General features: G+C 34.7%; 1 protein-coding gene across 6 annotated transcripts in view; it reads right to left on the reverse strand.

Moving 5' to 3' along the window:
• The window catches only part of ERBB4 (erb-b2 receptor tyrosine kinase 4), a 1,166,318-nt gene that overhangs the window by 20,218 nt on the left and 1,121,680 nt on the right, over nt 1-24,420 (reverse strand). For all 6 annotated transcript variants that reach the window (XM_040476138.1, XM_040476135.1, XM_040476139.1 and 3 more), the window contains 2 exons: nt 24,163-24,260; nt 22,438-22,608 (listed from right to left, as the gene is read on the reverse strand). In XM_040476138.1, the coding sequence (XP_040332072.1) occupies nt 22,438-22,608; nt 24,163-24,260 (269 nt within the window). The remainder of the gene's footprint in view (nt 1-22,437; nt 22,609-24,162; nt 24,261-24,420) is intronic.

Consider the following 24,420-nt stretch of genomic DNA (forward strand, 5'->3'; position numbering starts at 1 on the left):
CCATTATACCTTACAGCCTCAAATGGCATTTAATAATGATAAAAAGTCAGGTACATTTTTAATGTTTTTCTGTAAAATACAATTTCCTTACTATAGCCAAAAGCATGAGCCTTAACCATGATGGCATTTGGTTTCAGTTGAATTACATATTGATATACTCTTACAGTGAATTTAATGGTGCTTTGATTATAAGACAGAAGTCAATTTTTCCTATTAAATAGGTTATAAGTTTATTAGACAGAAGAAAAACTCTAATAGTATTAAATACTTTGATAAAAGCTACCCACACACAGATTAATTAAAAGCAGCACTTATTAAAGTAGTACTTTATTTACAATACAAATTGCCCTCCACAGAGGGAATATGTTATTTAAACATTCTAGCTATAAAAGTTAGTTATTAAAAATAAATACATATTGATTTTTGTATCTATATAAAATATTTTTGTATTTATGCAATGAATTTTATATTTATATTGTATTCAATATTTAAATATTGTATTTATAATATATTTAATATTTTATTTAATATTTAAAAATAAATTGTCACGTTTCTTTTATGTTTATATTTATGCAAAATGCATATTGATTTTTATATTTATATAAGTATTGATCATGTGTATATATATATATCTCCACATATAATAAGCTTATTAGTTGATATGTTTACCTTAACAATGCTTATCTATAGCTATATCTAACTATAACTATTTATATGATGAGATAATGTTTGGGATTATAGAAATCATTTAAAAAATTAAGTAAAAAAAATTAAGTATAGGCAGGTTTGAGAATGAGAAAAGCCAAAAACTGTAAGTACTATGAATTTCAATACCATTAGTTTTGAATCTAAAATGCTATGCCTTGGCCCGGGTATCACATACTTCTGTTTGTAATATTAGTAAACACTTAAATCACAATTTTAGGCTTTGTGTGTGTCTGTGCATGTGTGTGTGTGTGCGTGTGCGCATAAATGCACATGCATGTATATATGTATTCATACACACAATAAAGGGTTATTTAACCCATTCAAACTAACACTTTTTTTCCCACAGGCTGCCAGATCATTTGTGGGCTTGTTTTGTTTTGCTTTTACTATTTTTCATATGTGCATATCATTTATCAGCAAATGAATCTTGTTAACTAACACACTATGTAGGAGAGCTCTATTTAAAAATATTTCTTTAGTGGTTGTTTGGAGTTTTCTTTTACTTGCAAATAATGATGCAATAGTGAAATATTCTATATTTCAATCTCCTCCTTAGCAATAATCCAAGCTCTGGAAATTTTATCACATATTTAAAATAACAGTAACAATATTTTGAGCAATCTATGTGTGCAAATGTAAAAAAAAAACAAACTAGGGCGTAGTTGTGTACTGAGAGATTGAAAACAATATTACAGGAAATAGAATTACAAATTTTGTAAATCTAATGTTGGCATGTAGATTTTATTTAGTATCTTAAAAGATAAGTGTTGGTAATAAGCAAACAATTTAACAAAATACAGATAAGGCTTACAGTGTTACAGTGTTCATATCACTTCAGTGCGGACCAGGTTGGAAATATCTTCAGTCACGCTAGTATGTGCAAACTGTTTACTAGATAAAAAGTGAATTTGTAACAATGGCTGATTCATCCAACTACTGCTCTTTAAGCTACCAGCGTGGCAACAGCTGTTGCTGTGAGTAAAAAGACTTTGAACGGTCCACCTGGAATTATGACAGCTGGTTCATGAGAGCTGATCTGAATAATGTACTGTGGATACTCGGGTACAGCTACTGACAGAGCAAACAGCACATGGCTGTCCCATCAGCCCAGAGCAAACACCAGTTACATTTCGCAGAAACAGGATGGTATTTACAACTGATCTGAGCCAAAATGAATATCAGATTGAAGGTAGCACCCCAGGAGAAAAAAGCTTTCCCCAAGAGCTACTTGTTGATTATAGTCTGAGCAGTTTTACCATTCTCAAAAATCCTTCAAATTTGATTTTGCTGCATATAAAAAGGGAGAAGGAAATATACAAAGAACTCCTGCACCTATTTGGGAACCACATTGGAATTTCCTAAAATTAAAAAAAAAAAAAAAATGACCACAGTACTTCTTAGTTTCCCATTTACACTTTTTGCTGCCAAAGTCAACTTGTATGTATTTATGTATATATGTATTTATATACATATATATTTATATACATATATACATAAATATATATACATATGTGTATATATATATATATATATATGTATGAAGAAGTCAAAATATATAATAAGCCTGAAATAAGAGAATCTAACTTAAATCTTACATGGATGCCAGAGATCACCCAATCACACTCGATTTTCAGCTGTGGTAATAGGGATGACCAGCAATCTTCCTCAAGGTCACACAGCTAGTTACTAACAAGCCAAAATCCATAAGCCTAATTAGGAAATACGTTTATGATTTATTACGGGTAGAAAAAACTCTGCTTGGAGTCCTTTGAATATGTCTGCCTGAGTAAGGGGAAACATAGGTGAAACTCTATAGCAGGTGAGGTCTGATCTCAAAGTTTCCTCACCATGGTTGACTTCTTAGTTTCTGCCCCAGGATCATTTACTCCTCCCCGACAGACTCCAGGGCCCACAGATTCCTGCCCTGATTCTGCTGGAAATGAGACTATATCTGTATCCTCCCCCTACGGAAAGTGTACCATTCTGAGTCAGTAACTCCCACCCCGAAACATCCTCTCTTATATACACTCTCATTCTTTCCTCGGGAATTTGTCAGTAACTAACGCAGAGGGCATCTCTTTATTCTGAATAATGTGGGGGAATTTTCTCAAATTAGTGCTAGTAGATGATAATGGCCCTGCCTCAGGTAACACTGAACTATTGAATACCAACCCTCAGCATGCAATGAACCACTGGCCTGAGGTCTCTACTGGAACATTCCATGGCATTTCAAATGTCACTTTTTCAAAACTGAAATGAACATCTCTTTTCCTCACACTGAATCTAACTCTCTTATCTTTCTTGGCTTACTGGATAGTATCAACAATTTACCTACTTGTGCAAGTCAGATATCTTAGTATCATCTTTAACTTCTCCTATGTCTCATTCTTCATGTTTAAGCATCTTTAAGCATCTTTAAGCATATTTAACTCATCTCCTGGATCTTAGTCCTTCCCTTCACTCCAATCTAATATTCACAATTCATTTCCCTACTTAAAAAAACCTGCAAGATCCTTTGTTGCCTCAGGCCAAACCAAATCTCAATTTCTTGTGGCACTGAAGACTTTTGGTAGCTATTGTCCTTGCCAGTTTCTCCAGCCTCACCTCTGCACTTTCTCCTCACAAGCCTCGAGGCAAAAATATTACAGCACTTCCTTTGAGGGTCCACTCTCTCCCTCACCTCTGGGCCTCTATTCAAACTCTAATAATTTCCTCAATGCTCTTTCTAGCTTCTTTGACTTGACTACATGTTAACCCCATGAGAAATTATCATTTCCCTGATCATGTTTAATTATTGATTAAAAAATTCACAAAGCACTTATCATGTTCCTTATATGGACGATTTATCACCGCATTCTAGTCGTTTATTTACTTCCTTAGTATGCCTTCTTCCATAAACTGTAAGGCTATTCAGAAGAGGACTTCCTCTAATACTCACTGTATCCTTGATGCTTAACACAGTCCAAGGGCATGGACTAACTGAATGTTCAGTAAAAGGTGTACCGGATCAAAGAATGGATAGATAGAAAGGTATATGAAACCCACAGACAGAGTGGGTCTATTAATGAGAATCTCAGGGACTGCAGACAGCCAGCAAGATATGTTTTAAAGAATGTGGGATTTTAGCATTCCTCAAATTATATATTATACATATCCCAGCCTATAGATACTTAACAGTGAGTCCTAAATTGAAATTAAACCCCAATATAGTTATCTGAATATTATTTCTCATCTAATACATTCATTCTTCTTATCAATCAGCTGCTATTTCTGGAAGCATTGTTTAAAATCTTACTTTTAATGGCAAAACAAAACAAAACATATCTTCTGGTAAACACCGAATGGTTCCAAATGCAACACACATTTCACATGTAGTTATAAAACTTCAGGATTCTATCTCTAGTATGACAACACTCTCATGAGACATCTATGTATTTCCTAATGCTTTGGAGGTCTAGCAAACTTAGGCTTCAGCTTTATCCCTGAAGATATACATTGTTAATTAAGAACAATAGGAAAGACATACCTGTGAATAAATTGCCGTCATGAAGATGGAAAATGCAGTTTTGCCTTGTAAGATCAAACACAAATCTCTACCAGTACCTTTTAAGTGGTACATACCACCCACCTGTATTTCTACACTGTGGTGCAAACCGAGACACCCACAGGGAAGGGTCATTTTAAGTTTTTCAAAAAGCATTTTTAGGATAATTATGACTCAGTAGTATAGAAAATCAAAGTTATAAGTAAATGAAATTTTACACCAAAGTTACAGAGTGTGTGTCTCAAGAAGGGAAGAAGCTGTAGGAAGAGAGCACTTGAGGCAAAAGCACTGCCATTCTTCTACTCTGCTACCATAGGTAAGTTTTCTTAAGGCCTTAGTGTCCTCATCTGTAAAATGGGAACAATAATGTCTGTCCCGCCTGCTTTATGAGTTTTACAGGTGTGTGTCATGTTAAATATCTCTCAATAAAGTAACATAATATATAGGAGCACCTGGGTGGCTCAGTCGGTTAAATGTCTGACTTTGGCTCAGGTCATGATCTTAGGGTTTGTGGGTTCCAGCCCCATGTTGGACTCTGTGCTGAACACTCAGAGTCTGGAGCCTGCTTCAAATTCTGTGTCTCCCTTTCTGTCTGTGCTCCCCTGCTCGCTCACTCTCTCTCTCTCAAATAAATAAATATTAAAACTTTTTTTTAAAAACGTAACATAATATACACACACACACACACACACACACACATATACGCGCGCGTGTGTGTGTGTGTGTGTGTGTGTGTGTGTGTGTGTGAGATTTGGTACTTTTTTTCTACTAAATTAAAAATAATGCAGCTAAATCCTGACTTGTCCAAGTATCACTCACACAAACCACACTAAATGCTTCAAATTAGCACATGTTTCTTGCACACCAGAATAAAAATAATAATAAAAATAATCATAAAGCTACATATGTATCTGTGTGAAACAAGAGCCTATTTTTGCAAATTTGGTATCACATATTTCAATTGAAATAACTGTCAAAAATGATTGGTGTTACTTAAGTAAATAAAATGGTAGGAAATTGTTTACAGGGTTCCTTTGAATGTATATTGATTAATATATCATTTAAAGCCATTATAAAATATTCCTTTGAAAATTAAAAATGATGTTTTTCTCAATGCAGCAGTAAATCAAAACAAGATCCCGTGGAACTCTTCCTCCTCCACTTAGTCACAGAAAGGTGTGTATTAAATGTCCAATGATAAATTCCTTAACCACTAAAATAAACTAATGGAGTGATCTAACAGTGGTGATTATGATAAACTGAAATAAAATTGTCATTACTTTTGTTTTCTTTAGATGATGGGGGTGAGAAAGTCAATGAAACACAAACATTAGAAATTCACATCTCTGCAGAGTATATGTTGGCCTTGATTTTCTTGAATCACTTCTACTGAACACTTGAATGCATCCAGACAGACTCCTAATAAGATATGTCTCAGAATTCATGCCGAGGCATTGTCAACAGGCCAAGAAGAAGTCCTCAGTGCTGAATTGTGCTTAGATTGATTTTTTTTCCTCCCTGTGATTGTTGATCTTTCCAGGGAAAGCTGAGGCATTAAGAGAGGCACATGGTAATGCAGGGAATGTTTGAACTCTTGTACTCTGGTGGAGAGACAATTCCTGTGTGTCACCTCTTTAATACATTAAGCATTTTATAGATTTTTAAAAGCATACTAAACATCTTTAAGAAAGACACATCTTGGAAAGAAAGTAGCTAAGTTACAGAAAATTGCTAAGATTTACAACTTGAAATAATTTGATAAATGACTTGGGAGTTGGGAAAAATAAAAATGTTGAACTTTCCCACATATTATATACCCTGGGCTTTCTCCCAAGGACTACCAACAAACCAAAAAAGTACTAGACAGGTAAGAAAAGCCCCTGGTATAGTTCCCAGTCCCCTATGTCCTTTATTACACTAGCACAATTATTATTTATCATTTTGAAAGGAAGATATTAAGCCAACATGCAGTTGTGTTTTGACAAAATAAAATATTAATGGTTGATCTTACAAATAAAATCATAAAGGAGAGGAAGGTTGTCTTTCTTGCTGTAAGGCTTAAATGGCAGGCACCCCCAGGCTCTCTTCAGAATCTTTACTGTTTTTACTACTTACAAATTATCCAAGAGTTTTAGAAACTGTTTCTAATTTATCTGTGTCATCTTTTAGGAAAACAAACTCCTTAAATATGTACGAAACCAGTTATGTTAGTATCTCACCTCTCTTCTTCGTCTCCAATTTACTTATTTGAATATTAAAAAGGTACCTAGCAGATACTCAGATTTTGCCAAAAACAGTAAGTGAGAAGAAATTTTGATTGTTCCTAAGACCGGTCTCTTAATGCTTACTGAAAAGTAGGTAATCAAAAGCTCAGGTGAGAAAAATTAAAAGTAATATTAGCACTCTGACAGAACTTCTAGGATTTTCATTCAGCCTGTTACCATACAAAAGCATATTGGATGTCAATTATGCAGGAGAAGATATTTCCAGGAGAGCTAGACATAAGCCCAGGTTGTGAATTATTTGCTTTGAAATACCTTCATATTCTTCTGCTTGTAAATTCTGGTCAAGAAAAGAGCAAAAGCAAGTAGCAAGCACATCCTAAGCATATGGTCAGGTGAACATTCATAAAATGTTTATCAGCCCACAAATAAAATTTTTAAAAATGCTGGACCATCCTCCTCCAGGAGGGAGGAAAGAAGCACAATAAATAAAGAGTTCTTTGTTACTACATTAACTTTCCAGGACCAACACCATCCATCTTGAGTTTCTAAATACCAGAAGCCCCAAAGGAAGCTTTCACTAATATGCTCTTTAAGCCAAGAATACATTCATTCCTGGCAGCCATTACTCTTGCATGGTTTCTCACCTTCTCTGCCCAGAATGAATTCACTTTAAAATGATAAAGCTTGGGGCGCCTGGGTGGCGCAGTCGGTAAAGCGTCCGACTTCAGCCAGGTCACGATCTCGCGGTCCGTGAGTTCGAGCCCCGCGTCGGGCTCTGGGCTGATGGCTCAGAGCCTGGAGCCTGTTTCTGATTCTGTGTCTCCCTCTCTCTCTACCCCTCCCCCGTTCATGCTCTGTCTCTCTCTGTCCCAAAAATAAAATAAGAACGTGGAAAAAAAAATAAAAAAAATAAATAAATAAAATGATAAAGCTTAAAGCTTTGTATAGCCCCTTCCAAGGCCAGAGTCCGTCATCGGTTCACATGGTTTTGGAATTTGGTAAATTCTGAAAAAGTAAGATTTTTATTTTTGCCTTCTTTTCCTTAAAGAGGCTCCACCCCTACTCCCAAGGATGTGTCTGGCTCCACATAACCTTGATGCTTTACTCTCACTTTACTAGGAATGTTCTTTAGGTTTATTCCTTATCAAAAATCCGGTATTCATGAGCAATCAGAAGGCTGCACATCCTTAGAACATCCTTAGAACATCCTTTCCAGTAAAGAATGTTCATTCCATGATTCAACTCAGGCATCAGAGCCAGGGTTGATGGTGGAACCTTACAAGGTTCCAGATCATAGCTTTTCAAAATTCATTCAAACCCCTTTTCTTTTTGAGGTTCATACTGAATGACTATTCAACAGGTCCTGATCCTTGTGATTTTCTGCAGTCTTTGCAGGCACTTTCCAACACCCAGAGTGTTCATTGGCAACATTCTAATTGTTCCGTGATATCTGACTCATACTTAATTCTTTCACCATGAATGCCACTGAATATATAATTTTCTGAGCTTCCTCCTTGCCTATGACCTCAACCTCAATTTTACTACCACACGGCTATATCATAACAACAGGAAAAACTCCCATTACAGGTTTTTAAAAAATATCTTTCTCTGACCATAGCCTTGTATTCATTCACTTTGGTGATTCCCTTTTCTGATTCAATCAGATCTTCTGACTTTTTATTTTTTGTGCTCTTTAATAGCTTGACACGTTATCAGCATGAACTTTGAAGTAAGCTAGATATTGGTTTGAATCCTGTGCCACTTACTAGCTCTGTCACAAGCTACTCAACTTCTCTGAGTCCCAGTTTCCTTACCCTAAACGGAGAAAAGATGTTCCTTCTTTTGTTAGCATTTTTTAATATGTGAATGATTATAAAGAAAGAACCTATATCGCATTCAGTTTATAGTAAGTAAGTAATGATATATAATTAGGTAGATGATAGATTAAGAAAAAAAAATAACTTGTACCACATGGTTAATTACTTAACTGACCCTCAATATAACCTTTAGTGCCTTAAGTTTCCATATTATTTTGGTGCAGCTGCTCACCAGGTCTCAACTCTTGATATTTCACAGATTTTTTCTCTCCCTTGTGCCTAGTTCTCTTGGTGAGACTGAACAATCATGTATCCAAGGAGAATGGTGCCTCTAAAAAGCCATGTTTTCTACCTTTGGGAGTCCTCAGATTTATTGGCTCCTTATTAGTCTGTGTTCACATGCCTCACCACTGCATTTATTTTTGAGAGAAAGAGACAGAGTGACAGCGGTGGAGGGGCAGAGAGAGAGGGAGATACAGAATCTGAAATAGGCTCCAGGCTCTGAAGTGTCAGCACAGAGCCTGACATAGGACTTGAACCCATGAACTGTGAGATCATGACCTAAGCCAAAGTCTGATGCTTAACCTACTAAGCCACCCAGGTGCCCCTAGACAATCTTTTAAGCTCCCTAACCTGTCTTTGTTCTCCTCCATCTCTGACAACCTTGCTCTCCATATAATAGAGAGAATAGAATCTAAATGGCTTTATGTTGATTGTCAGTTTACTCTAAAAATTAGAATACAGTGGAACACTTGTTACTATTTTTTTATTACAACTGGTCTGAATATCCCTTGGGAGACAACTAACTGACTTTGTAAAAAATTATCAAAAAATGTTGGTGAAATGTTTGGAGTAGAAGGTAAATCAACCAAGAGCTGATCACCAAGGCTTCAAATAAAAGAGGGAGGGAAAATTATACTACACAACACAGAAAGAAAATGCTGGAGGCCCAGATTAATCTGAGAGAAAACAGAGCTAAAAGAAGTGAAGAGGAGAGAAAATGGTAAGACAGCAGAAGACTTTTCTCTAGATGTGTCCCTTCAGTCTTGCCCACTTGTCTGTCTTCAGTCAAATCGACCAACATCACAAAGTCTTGGTGAAAATTACTTTTCTTGTTGGGAAAAAGAAAGAAGGGATTATGTGAAGTATGAACGAACTTGCTCCTACTGAAGGCACCATTTTCTCTCTGAGCTCACATTCTGCCTCCTTTCTTTCCTTCACATGGAAGAATTTTTCAAAGAAATTCCCACTTCATGCCTCTACTTTTTGGTCAGTTGTTTTCTACTCTCTGCTAGTGCTATATTCTATTGAAACTATTCTCAAAAAGAATAATAATATGTCATGAATACAGAATAATAATGACTTCCAAATGAAGACTTAATTTCACTGGAGCTCTAGACGCATATTTCTGAGGATCTAAGAGTGGTATTTACTTATATTCCAAATTATTAATTATCTTTCCTTATTCTACATCCTCTGTTCTCCTACACTAATAATAATGTTAATATCTCCCCAATATTCTAATTAGAAAACATGCTGTCACTTTGATTTCTCTATCTCATTCTGTAATATCCCACTGGTATCCAAATTCTGTTGATTCTATCTCAAAACCATCATTCATACCAACTAAGAAAACAAAACCAAAACCAAACCCAAATCAAAACCCATCACATACATGAAACATTACATACTATATCCTTTGCCTTAACAGGTAATCAGTCTCTAGTTCGCATTTCAAAAAGCTGCCAGAATTTTCTCACTAGAAGCAAATCTGACCTTATCACTTTCCCTTCTTAAAAACAACAGCATGCTCAAATGACCCTTTATGCACTCCCTGTCCCTATTGTAACACTTTACTCATTGCATTTTATTGGCCCTTAGTTACCTGTAAACTTCTTGAGGTCAGGGCTAGTGTGGCTATAGTAAGGTAATCATGAGGTTAGATACATACATAGTAGATGACTCAATAAATGTTTGATCAGTGAATATAAGATTGAATGGAGAGCTGCTCTTTTTTACTTGCTTGAAATAATATCTTATCTGACAGAGATGAGTGAAAATCTCTGAATTAGTAGATAAGCAGCTACTAGTAAGACTATTCAGAAAACCCTTTAAAGATCAAAATTAGCCTTTAAAGGAACTTGATGATAAAAAATTTCAAGAAAAGTCAAAATTCTTTACTGATGTACTCAATTCATCTTTAAAGTTCTGAGTACTGAACTTCTAGCAATAATAAACCAGAAAAAAAAATGTCAAAAGCAGAGTGGGAGGCAATGCATCCTTGGGGTGAAGAGCATAGCCTCTATAGATGCTACAGCCAGGTTGCCTGGTTCTGTCATTTAACAGCCATGCCTCAGTTTCCTCACATACAAAATAGGCAATAATAATAGCAAATACCTCACAGAGTCTTCATGAGATTCTATAAACTAATAAACATTAGAAACTTCATAGGATACCTGGTACATAATAATATCACCTCTTGTTTTTTTTTCTTTTTTGAATCATCTCATACTCTTACAAATATATGGGGTTACTAGGAATAAAAGAATGAGTTTACTAATTTCAACCCAGAATATCCAATAGCCAGGTCTCTCTACCACAGGTACTAATGCAGTGCCTGGCTCTAACTAAAAGGAGACCATACCAGACTCCAGATGAATCTGAATTATGTATATTCTACATCTTCAATATGCTAAGGATTTTAAACATTATTATTTTTTTCCAGGGACAGAAAACACTTAAGTATGGACGTTACTAACCAATGCGTATGATTATTGTTGGAGAAAGCAAACCAAATTAGTTGTGAATTACACTTTCAATTTCTTTCCCTCTCTGATTTGCAGTACTTCTGTCATCACAATGTGAAAAACATGTTGCAATAAGGAATACAGTCATAGCATTTGGAATTTTTCCCACGGTGGTCTACCCATCTCTCAATTCAGCTTTTGCTCAAGTGTAATGAGAGGCTAGTCCACAGCCATTCATTTACAGTGTCTGAGTGAAAACTACAGGGCACAAATTAGCCTCTCTTTAGATCACTCTGGTATGTCAGAATTCTGAACTGAAAAAGGGAACTTTTCGTTTGGGCAGGTGAGCGAGGAAAGGGGCTGAAACACAAGATGCTTATGATTAGGGTACGTTCAACTGTAGAAAGTGCACAAAGGGAAGCTGATGAGCAAGCCCACCCCCCACTATCCACAACCATCTTCTCCATTCCGTTTCCCGGAGTAATCAAAGGATATTCTGAACCTCTCAAAATGCCATCAATCCTTATTGAGAGTGAAATAGAACATCTCTTTCTCAAGCCTTTGCAGGAGTAATCACCCTAACAGGCTGGCCTGAACAGGGAGCTCTGGCAGACAAAGATGGATTTGTAAAAATAAATAAATAAATATAGATATACATAAATTAAATAACCTCCACAAAATATGAATAGAAAGTTGATGATAATCTCCCAATTCTATTGTATAAAGGGTAAGGAAACTCACAATTGTGCTCCCCAGGTCTAATACAGTAAAGAATAGGCTTCTTGATGAGATGTTTCCAATAATGTACAGCAGTGCTAGGAATCTTGTGGCAATAATACCAAAAAATAACCGCCTAAATGATTTAGATAAAACATTCATTAACATTCCAAATCTAAGTATCATCTCCAGCTGCCCCGCCCTCCTCTTTGTTTCCTTTCCTAGCTCTGATTTTCTTCTTTAGTACATTTGAACAAAGAAGGGAAAAAGCCTCTTCTGATTATTCAAAAAGGTTTCTTATGCCAGTCGACAATTGCTTAAGTGTAAAATGATTTCATAAAGATCACCGAAACGTTCTTTAACACCAGATTCTTCTTAAACAAACAGCGTTGCTGTGGTCCATGGTGTCTCAGTGTTGTAGGAGACTGGCAGTATGCCACTCCTGTACTGATAAAAAGCTACAGACAACAATGAATACAAGTTCTCTGAGATGAATCATTATTTAATAGATAGGCCACTCACTTTGGAGTCTGAAGACCTGACATTGGTTTCGTTCTTGAATAACCAAGCGCTTAACTAATTTCCCAAGTCATTTACTAGGTCAGGACTTTTGTTTACTCTGAATTGAGGGTTCTGGTGTGAAAATAAAGTGCTACATATGTCAAATTTGTAAGTTTCAAAGCATTCTTCTGCTATCACTTATTTTTGAGAATGTTTCAAGAATGAAAGAGACTCTCTGATTTTATAATTATTTTTTTTTGTAGTGGACTTTGAATCTCCAAAAGGTTCAAGAGGAGGTGAGGGTACTTTTTGAAATATTACCTTGTAAACTAGAGTAAAAATGCTTTCATAAGGATTGTACTAAATATTTTTTTTTCATAACAGTAACTAGACATGTGTACCAACTATTTTTTAATGAACTTCATTTGAATAATTAGGCTTTTTAAATAATTTTTAATTATTATTTATTGCAGATGATATATTGATTTCACATGTTCTTTCCCCAAATGAAAAGTGGAAGTTAAAAGCAAAAAGTGTAGACCAGATGTATTTGGGTTCAAATCTCACTTTTTACCATACAAGCTGGAAATCTCAACAAAAAGATTTGTCACCTCTATCTCCAGTCTCTATCTTCATAAAATGAGAACAGTGATGCTTTTTATCTACCCTTGTTGTGAAGATTAAGGGTATAAGGTAAAAAGCTCATAGCAGAACCAGACACATAAAAATGGGATCAATAAATGGTGGCTATATTTAGGTTTGCAGGTAAAATTTTTGAAACATTTGTGAAACGTGTAAGGATCATTTTATTTTCAAGCCTATGATAGTTACTAAGTCCCCAGACAGTCATTGTCCCTGTTTTTTGTTTTTGGTGGGTTTCTTTTTGTTTGTTTTTGTTCTTGGCACTATGGGTTCCATTTGATCTTCCTAAACCATTAACTCTCGATTACAGGGAGTCTCACAGAAGAATAAACAGAAGAGGCAAAACAGCAGCAGGGTCTTTGGCTTCTCATTGCACTCCCAGCAGGAGCCTTTAAACCAATCGATGCTAAATCTCATTAGACTTGAAGTCAAAATCAAGATTTTTTTGGTTTTTTCACCACAAAAAAAAAAAAAAAAAAAACAGAGCCAACAGAGGATTGAATGCTGGACATGAAAAATTGCAACATGGTTTCCCACCTCTCCCTTAAAAGCAAAGAATGCTGAGCGATAGGTTTTCTTTTTTCCAGCATTGGTTTATGCATCTATAAAATGAGAGGGTTTGTGCTAGAAGGCCTTTAAGACCCCTTCCCGCTCTGACACTCCATGATTTTATAATTACTTAGGCATCCATCTCATATTACAAGGGGGCATGTCAGTAGTGAAAATTATTATATTTATTTGATCTATTTACTTGGGTCAGGGACAATACCACCTTGGTTATATATCTATTCTACTGGTTATATTTCAACTAGGGAAAACCAGAAAAGGATATACATGCTAGCAGAAAGGAAGGAAAAGTCACTGGCAAGTGATAGGGAAGAAGATTATATTGTTGATGTGGTCAGGAAGGTTCATGTCTATGTAGAAATGGAAGCATGAGACTTGAAAGTGCAAGAAATAGTATGTTGCGATGTCTGTATGTATGTGTGTACTGCCAACCTCTTTTCTCCATCAAGGTTGAAGCTGGGAAGTTCTAAATGTCTTGTTACCACTTCAGCCTGTACTGCGAGTGGAGAAATCACTTTGATCTACCATGACATAGGAAATATTCTGCCTCTATCACATTTGTAAGCACACATTTATAGGCATTAGTCCTAGTTTTACACATGAGGAGAACTAGACTTTGTGTTCGGATTGGAGAAAAAGAGAATAACTAATATTTATGATAAGAAAAAAATGTTGAAGGGAATATAGACAGTCATTTGCTAACAGAAAAAGCAGATTCTCTGCAGAATAAAGAAACAACTATAGAGGAGATCATAATGTACTACAACAAGGAGATGCACCCAAAGTTTAAATCTGCCAGAAGTAATTTTTATGATACCTGAAGACACAATTAGAGAAAGAGGTCTAAAATTTATCTCTTTATTACTTAAGAACTTGAAAGATTGATTTTGTTTGTAATATCTAAATAAAAGATTAAAGGAAGAATCTAGAGTTTGTACTATAGAGGGTTTCTCATTATGTTTAACAAGATACCATGATCTAAATCCAGTGAAAATCCATAGGAAGTTAGCAAGATATAAAAGAATGATAGCAGTGGGGAAAATAAAAAGAAAAGAAAAGCTTACAAAAAGTAGTCTAAGGAAAATAATATATCCATATTTTAAGAAAATCATGGTAGAGAAAACATAGCACAAAAAGGTCACTTGATATTTTGCCGCATAAATACTATCATTTGAGAGGGTGAGGGATATTCTCAAATATCCCTGGGGCACCTGGGTGGCTCAGTTGGTTAAGCATCTGACTCCTGATTTCTGCTCAGATCATGATCTCACAGTTCATGAGTTCGAACGCTGCACAGGGCTTTCTTTATGCTGACAGTGCAGAGCCTGATTGAAAATTCTATGTCTCCCTAGCTCTCTGCCCCTCCACTCCTCTCTCTCTCTCTCTCTCTCTCTCTCTCTCTCTAAGTAAATAAACTTTAAAAAGAATGTTAAAAAATAAAATTAAAAAAAGAGGCATATCTATACTGTATAAGGAAAGATACCTCTTTGTTAAATTAACTACCTACCCACACTTCTGAACTAGAACAGAAAGCACCAACATGATCTATATTTTGAAAGAGATCAACTATGTGGGATAAGATTAGAGCTCTGAGAAATTTTGTGTATGTGAGCCAGAGAATAGTAGAAAATAAATTGCAGACACCGGTCAACTGGAAGGACCATGGAATTTTCTAAGATAAATGTTCAAAAATCCTTCAGCTATTGGTGACAATAGGATTATATATCATATAAAGAGAGATCTAATATAACATATATCATTCAAATTTATCCTATTATAAAAATGATAGGTATACTATCCTCATTTAACCAATGAGGGTAAAAAATGAAAAGAATTAGTGCTGATAAATGGTCAGGTGCTCAAAATATTCAGTAATAGTATCTTTCATTTTGTACAATGTAAACACTATATATTTACAAATTGAGCCCATTTCCAAAAAAAAAAAAAATAATGTGGATGTCAGTTAAGGAGATATTATAGTAATTTCTGTGAAGTGATGAGGGGACCTGAATTATGGTCATGACAAAAGAAACAGAAGAGAGAAATTTAAGAGTTGTTTTTCAGGAAGTCCAAAAAGGATTTTGTTTTGAATTGGATGATTTTTTTTATTTCCTTAAGTTTCTTTAGTTTCCTTAAAGAATTATTTGTCACACAAAATATGAAGTATTTAACTATTAATATAAATGTACATTACAAAACTACCCTGCTATGTCAGCCTGAAATGGAACTAACTCAGAATTTGTGTCTCAAGAAAATTTTAAATTAAAGTTATTAACTGTTTTGACTTTGGATTACAGATGCTTTTTAATCAGCTTGAATTGGATGATTTTAATGAGAAGAAAGAGATTTCAAAGTCATGTTTCAAGCCTTCATAACAAAGAAAAAAATAGAAAATTTGGGAGGAAGCTCACCCCATCTCCTCTGATAACATAAGAGCTCTCAAGCATGTATAGATATGGAAATACTACAAAACCTAAGATTTTTAAAGTATGCTTAAAAAAAATCTCCTTGCCTTTTTTCACATAGGATTTGTTTGTTTGTTTGGTTGGTTGTTTGGTTGTTTGGTTTGTTTTATTGCTCAGCCTTCCTTCTGACCCATTTCAGACCTGAAACTCTTGTTTCTGTTCCAAGCTACACCCTCATCCTCTAATAATGATGCAGCTAGAATGACGATCTTAGGCTAATTTGGTTTCCTTTGTCTTTTTCCCAAAATACTTAGCATATTGCTTGCAGAATACTATCTCCCCAACTAAAATATAAACTCTTTTTAGGCCAATCTTTGATTTGAAACTCTGCACCCTCATTGTTCAACACAGTGCCTAGCCCATGATAAATATCCAACATATTAATTCATTTACTCTTCCATCCTAATTAATAACTCGAACAATATAAAAATTATTACTTAGATGGGAAAAACTTTGGGACAAAAAATACTTAGTGATAATGGCATGTCATAGTAAGAAAGCTCCTTCTTTTGGCTTAATAGAGTAAAAAAAAAAAGAAAGAAAGAAAGAAAAAGAAAAATCCCAATCACATCTAAGATACGATGTGGGAATCCTTGACATATTTTGGAAGAAATGTAAAACCAATATCCTGAGACTACAATCATTTATCATCAAGTAGCAGCTGTTGTTAGAATTGATATTGATCCTTGGTAAATTGCAACCAGAGTAACCTTGTTATATCACCACAAAACTCTCCCACTACATCATTTAGCTATGAGATGCTTCCTTAACTTGTGTCCTTAAGTTTTTCTCTTCTATATTCAATCACATAAGGACACAAGCATGTGGTGCAGAGGCAATACAAAATGCTTTGGGACATTTTCCAATTAAATATTTGCCAGAAGATAATATATAAATTCATAAAATATAATACTTAGTTCAAAAAGTCATTTGATAATAAGGTACTTTTAAAATTAGAAAGAACTTAATAGGCAATATAGCTCAATTTTCTCATCATTAAAGTGAAGAAACTGAATTTAGTCAAATGATATAACTAGGGCTGTAACGCCAGAGTTTGTTCTAAAAAGTGGCATTCCTGACATCCGATTTATTTTCTTTTTTACAATTACCATTAAGTGAATGAAAAGTGTTAGTTTCATACATAGTAAGAAGTTTAATAGGAACTTGAAATGAGGAACTTTCCCCTACCACACTGTTATTTTACGTATGGCCTCCATGTGGGATTGTTGAAAGCTGGACTCAATTTCTAGGTTTGCTTCTTATCATTTGTGTTATCTAAACTTTCCACAGCTCAATTTTCTTAAGTTTTAAAATGGGATGAATATTAGTGTCTACCTAATAGGGCTTTGTGAAATAAAAGTGGAACAGTAAATTTAAAATACTTAGCATAGTACCTTGGTCATAGTAAGCAGTCAATAAGTTTTAGCTGATACTATTATTACTAGTTTTATGATTCCATAAAATAAGAAATCATAGCTTTGATCTGTTGAACAGTAAAAACAAATGTAATTGAAACTCTTATATTTTCAAATGTCATTATGGAAAGTGACATCATTATATCCCTGTCCCTGCATCATCATTTTGCTTGAATTTCTTTTAGTTTATATACATCATTAGGAAGCATATTTGGCACGATATCATAAATCCTATAGGGGAAACCAAAGTGCTTTGCATTTCTTTCTTTTTTTTTAATTTTAGAGAGAGAGAGAGAGAGTGTGCATGAGCAGGGAAGAAGAAAAGAGGAAGGGAGAGAGACAGAGAGGGAGAGAGAGAGAGATTGACAATCCTAGGCGGGTTCCACATTCAGCATGAAGCCTGATGTGGGGCTTGATCCCATGACCCAGGGATCATGACCTGAGATGAAATCAAGAGTCAGACTCTCTAATGACTGAGCCACCCAGGTGCCCTCTATTTTTTCTAAGTGATGAATTAGTAAAACTCTTAATGGGAATTACAATGTGTGTGGTAGCCTTACTAGGATATCTTTATCAAAATTACAAGATTTAATTTGAGGGAAAAGTGATAGTAGCACAAAATAAAGTGTGTAAGATCCCACTTTATGAGCAGTCAAATATTCAGCCTACAACCAATTATTTAGAAACTGATCACATTTTTGAGATACTAAGCTCCTTTATTTTTCTTCATCCTTTGTTTCTCCTGCTTACATTTTATTCATTTCTCAACCTATCCATGTAACCTATTCTGGAAGAAAGAGGGCAAAAGGAGGAAGAAAAAAATCAGATCTGTTAATGTAGTTGTTTCTTAGCAGATGTGAAAGAAGTGGAAATTGTCATGAAAGAACCACTGTGGGTCACCTGCTCCACCAATGTGCAGCAGCTATAATTCCTTTGTCTTCCCCTGGCCTGGATAATTGAGAGCTAGCTGATATGTTTGGAAAGATGTAGAATACTGCATCTTTAAAACTATTCATCACAAATGACTGAATGATCCAACAACAATTGAAACCTTCTCTACAAAAATGTACTGAAGATTTTAAATTAAAATTTCCAATATCATTAAAGCTAAAATATTTTTAGTCATATCAAGTTATTAGCTATCTTTATCATTGCTCCTGTATTTGGTATACAATTCACTATGCCAGAGAAATATAAATCTAGGTAACTCAAAAGAAAAAGACAATTTTTATCCACATGAACAGAAAAATATCTGCACAGAAATTCAAAAATTGTACAAGGATTTAATTCAAAACATCAGGCATTATGTATTTAAATAAATATACCAAGAGAGAAAGAAGGCAGTCATGGAGCCCAAAACCTATTGAAAGACTGAATACACAAATGGGCAATGGCTAGATCATACATAAAAACAGAAGTCTAATCCCCAACTTAATAGCAATTTACCTGGGAAACCGTATCTATAATAAACAGGCCAGGAAGCCAGTCCTGTTATATAAGTTTTGCAGGAAGCCAGATTGTTACCTCCAGCAGCAATCTAGGAAGCTAAATAATAACATATGTAACAACTTAACCAAAGTTGTCAGGCCTTGAGTAACTAATAGCTTCTCTAAATTTTGTCACCACTTTCAATTTAGGACAAACCAGAGAAAGACAAATATGTACCTGTAACTAATTACACTCGATGTCCCACTTCTAATTACCTACCCTTTTATAGTTTCCCCACGCCAAAAGCCTCCAACCAAGGCATACTTGAAGCCTTCCCTTTTCTCCACTATAAAGCTTTCCCACTCTTGTGTGCCTTTGAGACTCTGCCAAAATGCAAGTGGCAGCAGCGAAGTCCCTTGCTATAACAAGCTCTGAATAAAGAGGCTTCGCTTCTCTCATTTGTTTGGTCTTCATTAATTTCCACACTATTGAGCATCTCCTACATATCCATCAATGGGGAACACACTTAGGTATCCTAAAAAGATAACCTTCACAATATTCTTAGCAGATATTTTGAAGTTTATTTATTTATTTTGAGAGAGAAGGAGAGAGACAGAGAGAGAGAGAATCCCAAGTAGGTTCTGCGCTGTCAGCACAGAGCCTGATTCAGGGCTTAATCCCACGAAAACTTGAGATCATGACCTGAGCTGAAACCAAGAGTCAGACGCTTAACTGACTGAGCCACCCAGGCACTTCTGAGTAGATTTTAAATCTTCATTTTACTGATGTACAGACCTGAAGTTTGTAGAAGTTAGATAGCTTCTCATGTTCTTCCATTTTCATCATGCTAGAGTAAGCATTTTTGGTATATTATTGTGATAAAAGTATTTGAGATAGTATTAAAAAGGTACTAACAATAACAATAATAATAACAACAACAGGTCTAAATTTGTTGGGTGTTTTTTAGCAACGCTTGCATCTGTATCTGTCAACTTGCTGGATAAATGTCAGCTTTGTAGTTTTAATTGATTCATTGCTTTAAAGTCATGACATGTATCAAAATACATACCGATTTTGAAATAAAAGCACCATAGAATAAATTACATCTATATTTTATTTGCTATAAAAAAAAACACATCAGCAGAAGTACTCAGTCAAATAGTGATTGAATCAATAGGGTTTTTCTAGATAATATGTAGAAAACGTTGTGATATATGATATTGAAAAGGAAATAAGTACAAATGAAATTTGAGTGATTCTTAAAAGAGAATAAGTATGTATTTGCCTGGCACTTTTTAAAGGGTAATTGTTTAGCAATCACATAAATTAACTACCACTGTATTTATTTTACATATGAAGAAACAAGTTGTAAAGTTATTAAGAACAACATGTAAAATTTATCAGCTAGTGAGCAAAAGAATCTATATTTAAAAGCCGAATTAGTTTTTGGTTTCAAAGTTTAGCAAATATGCTCAAGAAACACTTGATTAAAATTCACTTTAAGATATTCCCTTACCACATAAGTTGGCCACACAACCTATAACTGAAGTAATTTATTTTCTAACTATAAAATAATATAACTTAGCTTTCTAGGAAGAAAGAGGGAAAATAGCATTTGCACAAATTAGAAATTACCATGGAAGTTACATAAAACCAAGTTTTTTAAAATAGGAAAACACAGATGAAGTTACATAAAACCAGATTTTTTTTTTTAAATAGGAAAACACAGATGATTAGTCAGGCCTCTTAATGCCTGAAAATAAAATGGTATTTAAGCACAATTCCCCTAACAAAGACCTGAAAAACTAAAAAGAAATCTACAGATAACATTGTTTAAATAATAATGTGGAATAAGAAATGATAACTGAAGGCCAAATAATTTCTCATGTGGCTTCTACTTTGTCTCACTAATTTCATTTAGTTAATTCAACCCTTTATTAAGAATTCCTTGCATTGAGCATAAATTAAAATGAACAGAAAGTTGAAATCTGAAACGCCTTATGAAAAGAAAAAGATTCAAGCTCTTGGCCCTATAGCATTTCATGTTAAGGAAGGAAAACTGTTTTCTGAAATGTCTCTATTTTAAGTAAAGCAATACATTTGTCACATAAAATTACAATCACCAAAGTTATAATTTGGCCATGTTGCTAAGTATATGGAGGGGGGAAAGTTGCTTCCTTTATATACCTTAAGGACTTTGTTCCTTCCCATAAACAAGACTGATGTTCAATGAGTATTGATTTAATTTGCAAACCTTTTAGTTGTCTTCTCCCCATTGGGATGCACTGACATATTTTTCATAGAAAAGAAAAATTGAGGTATTTATTTTGCCTTCTTCTACATCAGCCCTTCTACATGGAGCAAATGAGCAAAAGGTATGGGAGAGGTTGGAGGATGCATTTCATAATCACCTAGGGGATTTCTCAAACTGCATTTATCTCAAACATTGAGGTCTATGTCAAGAAAAACAACCATATGATGAAAATAACATGTTCCAATAACTTTGAGGCAGCAGTATGTGTGATAGAGGCAGGCTGCCTACATTAGAATCCTACTCTCCCACTGGCTAACTGTAGGACACCAGTCAAATCACTTAATTGTGACAAGTTTCTTCATTTTAAGATGGAGATAATGATAATAGAACCTAATGATATTGTTGTAAGGAATAAGAGACTTAATATATATGTGTTGACATAGGGTAAACACCAGGTTTATATATATGTTGACACGGGGTAAACACCAGGTAAGTGTTATGTTATTATTGCTGTGGATCTGAAATAAAGCAAATAACTTCATTTATGAAAATGAGCAGCAAGTTGAAAGGTTTCTTATGCTTGTGGTCAAGACAAATAGAATGCTGTCTGTTCCACCAGCTATGATAATGTTCTTAAATGAAGGAGGCTGGACACTTCTTGAAGCCAGGGATTATGTCAAAATACTTTGAATCTCAAGTGTCTAATCATGCCTTACATGTAGGAGTACTCAATACATGTTGAGTGAACATTAAACATTTTTTTAAAAAATAAACGAATGAACACATGGATTGACAGTTTTCAGAAGAAGAATGATAGTCATGTAGAGTGTGCTTAATATTTAAAATTAAATGCAAGTTCTTTTCAGAAGCTTCTTTCAAAACCTAAATCTACATCTTAGAATTGGTTCAGCAGTCCCCCCAAAAGGATTGATATAGTTCAAAGTATTGCAGTTTTCTATTTCGACTTCAAAGTGACAGTAAATACTTAAAGTCTCTTGAGTGAAAGAGGTTGTACTTGTATCACCTCTTGACTAATAAATAAGTCCTATCATCTTTTTTAAAGAGCCTATCTTGTTAAGAATTTTCATTTATATAAACACAGAGTTTTATTAGCTTGAATTGGTTGTAGATTTTTTTTTAAAACTAAGATTTAAGTAACGTACGACAAAGGCAACATTCCTCTTTTTGAAATTTTAAAAATACTTCAGAGTACATATTCTATTACCTATGTTTGTGTTTCAAAATTAACTATATATGGCATGTCTTTCCCTGGTATAGTATGTTTTTAATCTAGGAATCACCCAGAATTGATCTGTATAATTATTTTGTAATTCCAGTGCTTATAATATATTTGCATGATTTGTTTCTCAGAAATAACATGGGAGGTGGTATATAATCATTTCTTACCCTATTTGAGTCAATTCTTGCTCTGGAAGTATAGATGGGAGGTGGGATGTTGAAAGCCTGAGGGACCAGGTATTCCTCAGCATCCATCATATCTTCCAGGTCCTCTTCATCCAAGAGATTCTGAAAGAACTTGCTGTCATTTGGACTGGGAAGCTTCATGCGATCATCACCCTAAAAGTTTGCCCACCAGACAAACAAACAAACAAAGATTCTTCATCTTAAATATATGGACTTTGCAGCAAATTTATGTAAAATCAAAACAAGTGGTTGAAAATTCATGCACTCGTTTAAAAAATAACTGTTTAACACATTTACCAGTCACAAAGGAGCTTGTAACATACTTAGATATGACACGGTAAGATAAATACATTTAATAGAATGTGATAAATGCCATTCGAGGTAATTAAAGCAGTATGCTATGGCTCTTTTGAGGGAGGCATAATCTATTTCAGACGTGAGAATAACTGTATAGGCTTCATTGCCAAGATGTTGTTTGAGCTGTGACTTTAAGAGTATGTAATAAAGGGCAATTGACTTCTCAATCTTTACTGTATTTTATTTGGTTGGTTTGATAGGGTAGAGTTATCAGGACATGTAGGCTCCATGATTTTTTTTTAATGTTTATTTACTTTTGAGAGAGAGAGAGAGACAAAGCATGAGCAGAGGAGGGGCAGAGGGAGAGGGAAACAGAACCTGAAACAGGCTCCAGGCTCTGAGCTGTCATCACAGAGCCCGACACGGGGCTCGAACACCCAAAACACCAGATCATGACCTGAGCCAAAGTCAGATGCTTAACAGACCGAGCCACCCAGGTGCCCCCATGATTTATTCTATAGAATGACACTGTTAAAGTGATAGCTTTAAAAATCACAGCAAAAGTGGCAAATAATATAAACAAGGGTGGGAGAGACACCAAAACCCTACTCTTTTTTTTGCCTCCTATATTTCTTAAATATGATTTGTTTTATTTTTCAAAATTATGTGACATTTTGTATATAAGTGGTTTATGCAAGTTAATTTGGGAGAAAAATAACTAGGCACTATTAGATTCTAAATCCTGACTTTTATCTTCATGGCAGACTATTAATAGGAAGATAAATGCTACCTTGTTTCATTGAGGAAAATTAGTTCAGTGTAACCCAAGGTCCACTTGTTTATGATTTAGGCAAAATAATCATAGAGAAATATATTATAATTTTTAAATTATCCAATCCAGTGTTTCTAGTGTTTAACATAAAATGTTCTTTTGGACTGTTATTTGATTCATATGTACATCCATTCACTGGAATCTGAGTTATTGCTTGGATACTGTATATCTCCCTTAAAACAAAATATATTTATAAATATATTTTAGGAAATTGAATGCAATATACTGACACTTTTAATTCACTGTCTTAAAACCTGGACAAGATTAAAACAAAAATCCATCTTCCTTTTATTCTGAAAGGGAAGATTATAATAATGGACATGACTTAACGCATAATGTTAACAAAAAGCAGAGTGCTAGAAGGTTTATCTGAGGATAAGGACTTCTTATGTATATGGATAATCATAATTATCTGGCCATTCAATAGCAGAGGCACTTGAATACTAAGGCAAGATTCCTAGAAGGAGTTCTGACATCAACTAGAAACCTCTTTTCCATAAGTCATTTCACATGATATTCTGCTTAATCGATTTACGAATGGTGATTTACAAAGTTCCAGTGTCCAGATATGTACCAACCTGAATAACTAGATATCTTTGAGGGTCTCGAGCCATCCTCGAAAATTCAGCAGCCAGTTCCTTAAATTTAGGTCTACTGTCTGCATCAATCATCCAGCCTAGAAATTCACACACAGTAAGAGGGTCACTGTATCTATCCATAATTAGGAACAAGTAGGATGTAAATTTTATGAAAACATAGGCTGTTTGAAAAATACTGTTTTAGTGATAATGATCTAAAACAAAAACAAAGAAAGCTAAAGAAAGAAATAATCCAAT

The sequence above is a fragment of the Herpailurus yagouaroundi genome, unplaced genomic scaffold (genome assembly GCF_014898765.1).
Source record: "Herpailurus yagouaroundi ecotype Mexico unplaced genomic scaffold, PumYag 140, whole genome shotgun sequence".
NCBI lineage: Eukaryota > Metazoa > Chordata > Mammalia > Carnivora > Felidae > Herpailurus > Herpailurus yagouaroundi.